General features: G+C 40.6%; 1 protein-coding gene across 1 annotated transcript; it reads right to left on the bottom strand.

Moving 5' to 3' along the window:
* Window positions 1-709: 709 nt before the first annotated feature.
* LOC109894986 (tryptophan 5-hydroxylase 1) lies at window positions 710-8,497 on the bottom strand. The gene is made up of 11 exons (XM_020488643.2): window positions 8,272-8,497; window positions 6,558-6,713; window positions 5,739-5,931; window positions 5,262-5,362; window positions 4,634-4,701; window positions 4,185-4,381; window positions 3,868-4,003; window positions 2,480-2,606; window positions 2,270-2,365; window positions 2,037-2,170; window positions 710-1,901 (listed from the first exon to the last, which is right to left on the bottom strand). The coding sequence occupies exons 1-11, from the start codon at window positions 8,371-8,373 to the stop codon at window positions 1,727-1,729; spliced, it is 1,485 nt and encodes a 494-aa protein (XP_020344232.1). The 5' UTR covers window positions 8,374-8,497; the 3' UTR covers window positions 710-1,726.
* Between the last annotated feature and the right edge of the window lie 3,842 nt (window positions 8,498-12,339).

Below are 12,339 nucleotides of genomic sequence, written 5' to 3'. Positions count from 1 at the left end.
GAAGAACTGGGACATTTTCAGCTTCCAGGAATTGTGTACAGATCCTTGCGACATGGGGCTGTGCCTTATCATGCTGAAACATGAGGTGATGGCGGTGGATGAATGGCATGACAATGGGCCTCAGGATCTCATCACGGTATCTCTGTGCATTCAAATTGCAATCGATAAAATGCAATTGTGCTCATTGTCCGTAGCTTATGCCTGCCCATTCCATAACCCCGTCGCCAACATGGCATGGTTACACGTGGTTACGTGGTCTGCGGTTGTGAGGCCGGTTGGACTTTTGGCCAAATTCTATAAAGAGACGTTAGTGGCAGTGACAAAATGGAACATTTTAGAGTGGCCTTTTATTGTCCCCAGCACAAGGCGCACCTGTTAATGACCATGATGTTTAATCAACTTCTTGATATGCCACACCAGTCAGGTGGATGGATTAACATGGCAAATGAAAAATGCTCACTAAAACGGATGTAAACAAATTTGAGAGAAATAAGCTTTGTGTGTATGGAACATTTCTGGGATATTTTTGTTCAGCTCATGAAACATCCTCCTTTACATGTTGCTTTTACATACAGTATATCCTCCTGAATGTGGCTAACTGGATGTGGCTCGCTGGATGTGGATAGCTTTTTAAGTGTTCGCTAAGGAAATTTGAATTATGATGGTTAGTAATTATTAGCAATCATTATAATTTTAGCATAACACAGTATGTGAACATGGAGTACATTTAATGAGATGAAAAACAGAACAAAGCAACTACTGTAAATGTTTTCCTATAACTAGACACCCAGAATGCAGACACACACTTCCCAATGCAAGGATTGGTTTACCAGGGATCTATTTACACACATTATAGATTTTTCAATAGAAGTACATTCATATCATCATCCAAACACTAATACATGCACATAAATTCCTTCCTTGAACATCTTATGCAAAATAGACCACTGGTGGTCAACAGCAGCAGAAGGCTGATAAGGTACACACACACACACACACACACACACACACAATCTTATAATACTACCATATTTCTATGCTTTGTGCAATGTGATAATACATCTACACAGACTGTCAATCACTATACACACAAGCATGTAACTTTACATCCACACTAGCACATTCACACATTTATTGAAACGGTGTATGCCAATAGAGTACAATACAATATCTATAAGACTCCTGTTGCATTAACATAGAACTTTCAATAGAAAAGAAATACAGTATATAAAAAACAAGAGAAGATTAGTAATTATAAGCAAGAGCCAAGGAAAGGTCCGTTTCGGTCACATTCTAATCATTCTTAGTCAAAATCATTATTCAAATGACAAACTCAAAAAAGTATTGAATTTCAAAGTAAACTACTGGTTAATAATTTCATGAAGAGAATATAAAGTTTGAATTTTAAGAGATATCATTTATTTTGCAGGTAAAAGGCTGGTTGGGGATATCAGTGAGTAGGATTAAAGCAGTGAGCTGCTTGGTAAGGATCAGGTGGTAGACAACTACAGACAGCAGTACAGGGCTGTGTCAGGTATATATGGTTGTAACATTTCCAAAAATTCCCATGTTTTCCAAAAATCCTGGTTGGAGGATATCAGATATCTTGCTTATTCCCTCCTGATTCTGTGAATCCTCCAACCGGGATTTCTGGACTACCTGTAAATGTTGGGAAAGTCACCAGAATTTTGCAACCCTTGTCAAGTATGAGGGCCAGGCAGGCAGGTCAGACAGCGTAGTGTTTGTTAAGGCGCTGTAGGGCGTCGCCCACGATGTCCAGTTCATGTCTCAGATCCTCCACCATGCTGTTGATACTGGATGTGTCCTTCAGCACGTCCACACTGTGGGTGTAAGGGTTGTACCTCACTGTAAACGGACGCTTGATGGTCTTGGCAAACTCTCTGTGTGCATAGGAACAGATGATGACAAAACATAACACAGCCCAGGTTTGGAAAGGTGAAAGAAGAGTTTATTAGCCCATTAACAGTTTATTTTCCCACAGAACAGCCAAGAATAAAACGTCATGAACAACCTACCTCATCTTGACTTTGGCCTCTTCAAAGCTCTCTGACACAAAGTAAACATCTTGGAATGTCGTGATAATGCACTCCTGCTTGCAGGTGACTTTGGGGTCAAAGGGCATGATCTTTGCATTGTCAGAGAGTGCATGCTGTATGAGGGAAAAAAGTATCTTAGGATTCTTTCTTTGCATCGGATGGTATTTTTACGCTTTAAATGGTGTTTGAATATGAATATTAAATGCTTTTACCTTCAGCTCACTGATAGAGGAGAGAAGTCCTGCGCCGTAGGCTCTCATCTTTCCCTCCTGTTTACACAGGCCAAACTCTACTGTGAAAAAGTAACACTGTAAAACAAAAACACAGAAAGACAACAACGTTTAAATATATCAGTTAGACAAAAAAAACAGTTCAATTCAAGCACGGTGTTTGGATATTGGTAACATGGAAACAGGACTTACGGTGGCCAGCGTCTGGACAGACTCATCTGAGGCCCCCAGAGAAGCCAGACCTATCTCCTGGGAGAACTGGGCAAAACTAGGCTCCGCCAGCAGAGGGACATGACCCAAAAGCTCATGACATGTGTCTCTGTAATGCACACATAAACACACACATACATACAGTATGTGGAATGTTAAGCTTGTGGGCAGATATGTGCAACTTTGTGACAATGTAACCAAGTATTCTTCCATTTGATTTTTGAAACAATCAATGAATCGTGGACTTCAGGAAACAGCAGAGGGAGCACCCCCCTATCCACATCAACAGGACAGCAGTGGAGAAGGTGGAAAGTTTTAAGTTCCTCGGCATACACATCACTGACAAACTGAAATGGTCTACTCACGCAGACAGTGTGGCGAAGAAGGCAAAACAGTGCCTCTTCAACCTCAGGAGGCTGAAGAAATTTGTCTTGTCACCTAAAAACCTCACAAACTTTTATAGATGCACAATTGCAAGCCTCCTGTTGGGCTGTAACACCACCTGGCACGGCAACTGCACCGCCCACAATTGCAGGGCTCTCCAGAGGGTAGTGCGGTCTGCACAAACATCACCGGGAGCAAACTACCTGCCTGCCCCACAGGACATCAAAAAGATCATCAAGGACAACAACCACCCGAGCCACTGCCTGTTCCCCCCGCTATCATCCAGAAGGTGAGATCAGTACAGGTGCATCAATGCTGGGACCAAGAGACTAAAAAACAGCTTCTATCTCAGGGCCATCACACTGTTAAACAGCCATCACTAGCACAGAGAGGCTGCTGCCTACATACAGACTTGAAATCAGTGGCTGCTCTGATAAATGGAACACTACTCACTTTAATAATACCACTTTAATAATGTTTACATATCTTGCATTACTCATCTCAAATGTATATGCTGTATTCTATACTATCTATTCCCTCTTAGCCTATGCCTCTCTGTCATTGCTCATCCATATATTTATATATTTTTGTTCCATTCCATTCCGTATTCCATTGTCAGAACTAGCAGCACAAGCATTTCACTACACTCACAATAACATCTGCTAACCATGTGTATGTGACCAATAAAATGGGATTTGATTTGAATGATTATGTAGCTGTGGATAATGTCCTTTTGAGTTGCAATCAGCCAGAAGAGTTAAGTTTGCTTAGGGATGTGACAGACCAAGCTTGTTCAATCAAATACAGACTCTTTATATGAAATTATACTCTATGATCCTTTATGATGATTTTTGGTATGGTGACATACTGCTATGTTAATGTGACTATGAACATCACACTAATATACTCAACATCAGATGGACGTGTTCAACAATGAGAAGACCAACTTCTCCTTATTAATGTAGCATGTGTCAAGGGGTACTTACGGCTCAGGTGTGTAGAGCGGGTCAGAGCTGTGGCGAACATACTGAGTGCAGTGGAAAACCCGGAAAGCCAAACCTGCCAGAAAGTCTCGTGGGGAGAGGTAACCTGCCACGGGCCGAATGATAAAGCCTGTGCGTTCTGATGAAACACGCACATAGGTTTTTACTCATGTAAAAGGCCACAAAGCATTCAGCAACATCTAATTTGATACCCCTTAATCCACACATTTTACAATAGCCTTCATTATGCTGATAAACCTGAGCATCAGACTGAATGACTGTGTGGTGTCATGTACAGCGGCAGACTCTGCCTGTCTCACCTCTGAGGAAGTGTGACACATCTTCCAGCTGGGGGATGTTGTCCTCCCTGCAGTCACAGTGCTTGGAGAGCAGTGGCAGGTTCTTCAGGTACTCCCGGCACGCATGGGTTGGATACAGCTTATTGAGCTCCCGATAGACCACACCCCAGGTCTTCACCTCTTCCTCTGTGAACTCAATATGTGGAATTGGTTCCCCACTAAAAGAGAGGGAGAAAGAGAGAGAAAGAAAGATAATGAAAGAGAGTAGTGCTACAATGATGCTGTAGGCCATCATTGTAAATAAGAATTTGTTCTTAACTGATTTGCTTAGTTAAATAAAGGTTACCTTTTTCTTAATACAGTGGAAATGTATAACTATACCTGTGTGCATTAGGATATTGAAGTATTAAATACACATAGTGTCATAGCTTTCCAAACCAGATCTCACATAGCATAATAATATGACCTACTGTTTGTAGCTCATGGCAAGATCAGCGAAGTGTTTCCTTCTTTTGCGATAGACGTTGTCCTTGAAGCCCTGCAGACAGAAAAGATAGGTAATTGAGGTGTGACAGCAACTCATGCACTAACTTACTGAGTGGCTATTCCGTAAGTGTTCCGCTTATCACAATAGAAGTATTAGTCTAATCCTCCATCTGCCACTCTAATAGAGTCAGTGTAGTTCTAACTGGCTTTGATAGTTATACCATTGTCACAAGTTTGCATCCTGTTTCAGTATGTCAATGAGAGTCTGTGACATAGAGATCCTATATTATGAATTATATTATTATATATATTTTTATATTATAATATTATATTATATTATTATCTCATGGCCTACGGTGGTCTAAGCCGCTGACCCTGGCACACATGTATACCAGAGTCAGCATGGATTCAAATCAGGCCCACTGGCCTTTGACTCCCCCTATCTTCCCTATGTTCCCTGTCTTCTCTGTCTTCCCTGTCTTTCCAACAGTGTTCTTTCTCTTCAATAAAAGGTCTACAATTACAAAAGGAGTTATAGGATATCTATGGTCAGACAGGCTTGCAACTAGAATGGAACATAATTGACCAGAGCATATTAGAAGCTATGCCTACTGGGTGATCAGCATCCAGGTCTAAGCCATACATCAAGACACGGTTAGCACACATGTCCAGGTCCGAGATTGTCTTTGGGAACCAGGGAATATCTTCAGTGTCTGAAAAAAAAAACATGGTATGATCTGAGATGGTCTCTACAGTAGATTTTAGTCATGTCCAGAGCTATCCGGGATCCTTGGGACATCCTTATCCCACTGAAGTTTATATCTAAAATGGTTAAGGTAAGGGTTAGGGTTATGGATAGGTAAGGGATATGCTTATGGTTCGGGTAAGGGTAGGGGTTAAGATTAGGGTTTGGGGTAGGGACGTCCCAAGGATTCCAGATAGCACTGACCCTTTAGTAACTTCATACAACAATCTGAAAGTCTCTCTTTCGCTACACACAGCGGTAATTAGTCTGGTAATAGGTAATAGGCCTACCCGGCTAGACTTTAGGAACTCTGAAATCATTTCAAAAGTAGCAGCTAGGCCTACCTTCTTCAGGCAGGCTGGAATTGTCAGGTTGGTCATGGTCCATATCAACTACGTTGGCGGCGTGCTTATGTAGCAGCTCAGTGAGCTCCTTGAGTTGCTCGTGGCTGCTGTCACAGTCAACAAAGATCTCAAACTCTGAGCCACGCCGCCTCGATTTTCGGGACTCGATGTGAACAAGGTTGACGTGGTTCTCCTGGTGATGATTATAATAACAAGACATGTAAAGTTATGTAATTTATGTTGATGTACATGATAATGTCTCTACCAGTGTTGGGGAAGTTGTCTGAAAAAATAGTTTACAAAGCTACAAATTACTTCACACTGGAGGAAGTTAATCTACACTAAAACTACCCTTAAGGAAAATTTAGTTTAATTAACTAAAGTTACTGCATCCAAACTACTTTTTGATAAATGATCATATCAACATTTGAAATGTCATAGACTACAATTTGCATGAACAGATCACTTTGGAGTCAGATGTTATCAGAATGTGTAATTCGGCCTATTAGACACAAAAACTATGTTTCAAGTGAGAATTAGGCAAGTCCAATGCTGAAAAATTAAGGAAATGATTTCCTACTTCACTCATATTTTATTTTTTGCAACAACAAAAAATAGTCTGTAGTTCCAGTACTTAGCTACACCGCTACATGCACCAAAAAGTACTGAAAATACTACCAAGATTTGAATTGTGGTCAACTACCACCAAACTACTGCAAAATGCAGTTAAATTACTAGTGGAACTACATGTAGTTCACTACTTCCCAACACTCGTATCTACCATCACCAGTTTGGTATATTTAAAATATTCAACCTTACTTGAAAAAGTTTTAGTGCCTTAACTAGCCCGCCAACTTCATTCTTGAGCGAGAAGGCAATGGCCGTGCGACCCTTTTCTAAAGACCGACCATTCTCCCAAGATGAACTCTTGTTGTCCTTGTTCTTGTCGATCTTGCTGAATGTACATTTTTTCATCTGTTGGGAAAAGCGGGAAAATATTTATGAAAAACCAACCTCGGAGCTGGCTAGGCCTTTTTGTAGAAAGTAAGGATTTAGCAGTGTTTTGGGCTATGATACACCATTTATCAAGGCTGAACAGGAAGTTAATTGTTTTGGAAAAGCACATCACCTCCGATGACAATTTGTTTGAAAGGACAAGCTTCGTTTTAGATGGACTGATAGTCATATGGATTTGTTCAATATCCTGTGCGTAATAGCCGTATTTGAACAAGAGTTTGCTAGCTTCACAAAGAAAGGGCAGCTAAATCAAATAATATATTTACACAACCAAAGCCCCCAAAGTGTAAATTAAGAGTAAACAATCACAGTATTCACTGCAGCTGAACGCAAACTGAATACTCCGCCTAATCAGGCTACTTCGAGATTTCAGCACTGGACAGCTACAACACTTGGCTGCGCGCAGTCGCAACTTTAAAACTAACGGCAAATAAAGTATAGGGACAAACTAATAAGATCAGCAATTAGACTAATATTGTTAGGTCTAAATATTTGCCACACACTTAATTAGCCTATAGATTGGAAGCGTTAAACTGCCGATTTTTTTTCTGGTAGGCAAAATTTATTTTGGCAATGCTGAGTTGTGTCTGTCTCATTGTAAAGAGATCTGCTGCAGTAATCGCATTTGGTGACGAATGATAGCGCTCTCCAATCCAAATCCAACTCGGGATTATAGATGGTTACTTTCAGCGCAGCAATAAATCCATCAAGGTAACATATCCTGGACGTATTCTTTTACCATCTTTAGGCGTTCAAATAGTTTATTTTTGTCGGTTTGATATCAGTTGATGCCACATGTCTTTTGGGGCCAGTCTATGTCGATCATCAGAATATTTGAAGCGTTTTTGGAATAGGCTAATTCATCTAAATTAAATGTACATTTACTGACATGAAATACAATTAAAATCAACATGTTGCACACAAACTTGCAAATGCTTATAATTCACGTGCGTGGTTTTAGTGTATATGTCAATGATGTGCCTAAATCAAGATGCAGTGGCTCGTTGTGAACGCAGACAAATAACTTTATTTTACCTAGTCTGATGTCTGCGAAGATCTGAGGCGTAAGCATTCTGAAAGGTTATGACTGCGAGCTCCTGTATTTCACTTTAATTTATATTACAATGACCTCCTTATTGTATTACGTAGGCTACGCATCTCATTTGTCTCCAGATTTAGGTGGCTTATGGCACACCTAAGAGACTAGCTAAACCGAACCAGAGGGGAGGCGAAACTCTGATTAGAACAGAAAATAAATTAACTAATGAAGTTTAGGGTAAGATTACAGATTGGCGCAACAAAAGTAAATCCTTTATGTGTGATAATTGAGATAATTGAAGTCAAAAGTAAAATGCTTCATGTTTGATTATTCAATCATTTGTCAAAATGTTGTTAATGACACCTAAATACAAGTCACAATTCAACGTAAAATAACTGTTCATTTGTATTGTTCCATGAATTTTTTCCCGTTTAGTTTAGACAGTTATTATTGACTTATAACATAAATGCAACTCACCTCATTATTCAGTTGCTTTTCCTCGTAACAAGTGTGCAATGAAGAACTCATAGAGTCGAAAGACCTTCCTCTGCGCGGCCCGTCAATCTTGTTTGAATACATGTCAAAGTCCTTTGATTGAAATATTTGAGTGAGAATAAGTAAGGCAGTCCACTGCTGCGGTAGCTGCTATGATATACCTATATACCTCTCACTCAAAGCACAAGGCGCCTCAGTATTTATGAACACTGAGTGGAAGGTGGGGGTGGTGATGTGGTGGGGGTAGGGGAGGAGGACACGAGTCAGGACGACGCGGAAAATATCACCACTATATGCCTAAATGTAACATGGTAATAGTTATACAACTAATCTCACATTAATGTCACACACTGATGATTACAACATATTCACTTTCACGAAGGGAATCAGTATACTTTAATTAATAATGAGGTACTGTTGGTGTAGTTGTGACTGCTGGCTAATTGCCACGAGGGAAATGTAAGCCTATCATACAGCCTACACCAACAGCAAAACATCCCAGGTCTAAGGGTTTTCATATCGATGTCATATCACATACTGAACATAGACTAAATGTTTAACAACACAATCCCAACTACTCATCCCTATAATAATTTCAGCACGACAGCGTAATGGACAGTTCCCCCCCTTCTGGACGGTTTTGCGGCTTCCAAAATTAGAGCTCTATCTATAACGCACACACAAAACGTGACCTGTTTTAGACCTTGACATTTTCACATTTGTTTGGTATACAATTAGTCATTGTAGTCGTCCTCTTGTTGTCTGTTGAGTGTGGTTAGATAACGTTTTGAAAGACACCTGCTGAGTAAAGGCCACAGAAAAGACCAAACATGAATGTAACTAAGAGTATATTAAATAGTGGTGACAGATACTCTTGCCTCGCTTCCCATCGCAGTCTAGGCCTATACAGTCCCTTCGGAAAATATTCAGACCACTTCACTTTTTCCACATGTTGTTACTTTACAGTCTTATTCTAAAAAGGATAAAACAAAAACAAATCCTCAGCAATCTACACACAATACACCATAATAACAAAGCGAAAACAAGTTTTTAGAAATTGTTGCACATTTATTAAAAAAATATTTAAAAAATACTTCATTTACATAAGTATTCAGACCCTTTGCTATGAGATTCGAAATTGAACTCTTGTGCATCCTGTTTCAATTGATCATCCTTGAGATGTTTCTACAACTTGATTGGAGTCCACCTGTGGTAAATTCAATTGACTGGACATGATTTGGAAAGGCACATACTTGTCTATATAAGGTCCCACAGTTGATAGTGCATGTCAGAGAAAAAACCAAGCCATGAGGTTGAAGGAATTGTCCGTAGAGCTCCGAGACAGGATTGTGTCGAGGCACAGATATGGGGAAGGGTACCAAAAAATGTCTGCAACATTGAATGTCCCCAAGAACACAGTGGCCTACGTCATTCTTAAATGGAAGAAGTTTGGAACCACCAATACTCTTCCTAGAGTGGGCCGCCCAGCCAAACTGAGCAATCGGGGGAGAAGGGCACTGGTCAGGGAGGTGACCAAGAACCCGATGGTCACTATGACAGAGCTCTAGAGTTCCTCTGTGGAAATGGGAGAACCTTCCCCGCAGCAGAAGGACAAGCATCGCTGCAGCACTCCACCAATCAGACCTTTATGGTAGAGTGGCCAGACAGAAAAAACACTCCTTAGTAAAAGACACATGACAGCCCGCTTGGAGTTTGCCAAGACCATGAGAAACAATATTCTCTGGTTTGATGAAACCAAGATTGAACTCTTTGGCCTGAATGCCAAGCTTCACGTCTGGAGGAAACCTACTGTACCACCATCCCTACGGTGAAGCATGGTGATGGCAGCATCATATTGTGGGGATGTTTTTCAGCGGCAGAGACTGGGAGACTAGTCAGGATCAAGGCAAAGATGAACGAAGCAAAGTACAGAGAGATCCTTGATGAAAACCTGATCCAGAGCATTCAGGTCATCGGAATGGGGCGAAGGTTCACCTTCCAACAGGACAAGGACCCTAATCACACAGCCAAGACAACACAGGAATCGCTTCCGGACAAGTCTCTGAATGTCCTTGAGTGGCCCAGCCAGAGCTCGGACTTGAACCCGATCAAACATCTCTGGAGAGACCTGAAGATAGCTGTGCAGCAACACTCCCCATCCAACCTGACAGAGCTTGAGAGGATCTGCAGAGAGGAATGGGAGAACATCCACAAATACAGGTGTGCCAAGCTTGTAGCATCATATCCAAGAATATTTGAGGCTGTATTCTCTGTCAAAGATGCTTCAACAAAGTACTGAGTAAAGGGTCTGAAAACTTATGTAAACGTGATATTTCCTTTTTTATATTTAATACATATTTTTTTAATCTAAAAACCTGTTAGGTTTGTCATTATGGGTTATTGTGTGTAGATTGATGAGGAAAAAAACAACTGAATCAATTTTAGAATAAGGCTGTAATGTAACAAAATGTGGAAAAATTCAAGGGGTCTGAATACTTTCCGGATGCACTGTACTTCTTGAAAAACTCCAGGACCCAGTCGCACATGTTAGGTATGACGAACCTGCGGGAGCGGGGGCGTTATGTTCCTAAGGGAGCTTGGTACAACATCATAAATGTGTTAATGAACAGTGGTCTTATTATAATGATGTGGATGTTATGAGCAATTCTTGTGTTTACAAGCTCACACCGTTAGTAATTGCATTAAAAGTGCAAATAATGATGGTTTCCTTTAGGAAAATAAATGCAACACATGACTAATCTTTTATTCAGACATTCTCACGCAACCGCTCCTGCTTTATTGGTCTTTGTCTCCACCTCCACTCCTCGCTCACTAGACTGAGAGACTGACGTAGGCTAGCCATGTCTGCCGGTAAACAAGACTGACCACGCGCTGCTTTGTGCGTCTCAAATACCCATCTAATTAGACCATGTGCAAAGAGGCTACTCAGCGCCCCAATTCACTTCTACCTCCGACTGAATTGGAAAAGAGCCAGTTTTAGCCGGATTTGTGGAAAATAGTTAAATACTGATTGTGTGAAGTGTTCTGTGCAATGTAGCCTGTATACATTGTAGGCTACACACAATTTGGGTGGATATGTGTGTGTGCGTGTATGTGTTAAATGAGAGGTCTAAGACCTCTGTAAGTGAGGGGATACAGAGACCGGAGGATCAGGCTGGGTGTCAATCTAGGAAGACCTCTGTGAGTGAGGATCAGGCTGGGTGTGTATCTAGAAATGAGGATATGGTTTCATGTGTATCCTTATTAGTATAGATTGTCTGAGGGGATGGATATGGTTTGACCTCTCTTCAGTTTGTGTGGGAAAAGTGCAGTAATGAGGCCAGGAAACAAGTAATATCCCAGAAATTATTATAGTTATAGGATATATTTGTGTGAAGCCTACTATAGTATACTGTTTACCTGATTAGGTTCTCACACAAGACAAACTCACTTTTTTTAATAGCAAATAAATATAATAAAACAATTTACAATTTCACATTTTGCCAGCCAATAGGTTTAGCAGCCTGACATATTTGACATATATTTTGTAATGTACAGAGCACACATTTTTCTGTCAATTATCCTTAGGAAACAGCAGCCACATTCACATTCACAACATCACATCCTGTCTGTGGGAAACTCAATATGAGACCTGGCCCATTCAAATATACGTACTCACAATTCAGAGTCAAATCCATCACTATGATGTCTAATGTAGTTATGGAGCTCAGTCCCTCTACACTCCAGCCAATAGGACTATGAATCCTTGTGTGTATTCATGTTCTCTAAAGTAGCCTTGGAGCCTGAACCATCTTCATACAGTCTAATGATCAGTATCCGGTATAATGCAAGACAGCATATTCATCATTATCCCCTCATTCAAGTTAATTTACGCTCGTATTGGTTTGCATCAGGTTTCATTTAGTCTTTCAATTGCATGGACCATTGTCTGGACTGGATAGATTACTGCAAGTTGATTTTGGTTCAACATTTAAGTCTATCAAAATATAAAGCCCAATGAAATAAGGGCCTATTTTGACTCCTTTATTG

Source organism: Oncorhynchus kisutch, linkage group LG8 (genome assembly GCF_002021735.2).
Source record: "Oncorhynchus kisutch isolate 150728-3 linkage group LG8, Okis_V2, whole genome shotgun sequence".
NCBI lineage: Eukaryota > Metazoa > Chordata > Actinopteri > Salmoniformes > Salmonidae > Oncorhynchus > Oncorhynchus kisutch.
This window is presented reverse-complemented; position numbering and strand designations above follow the sequence as displayed.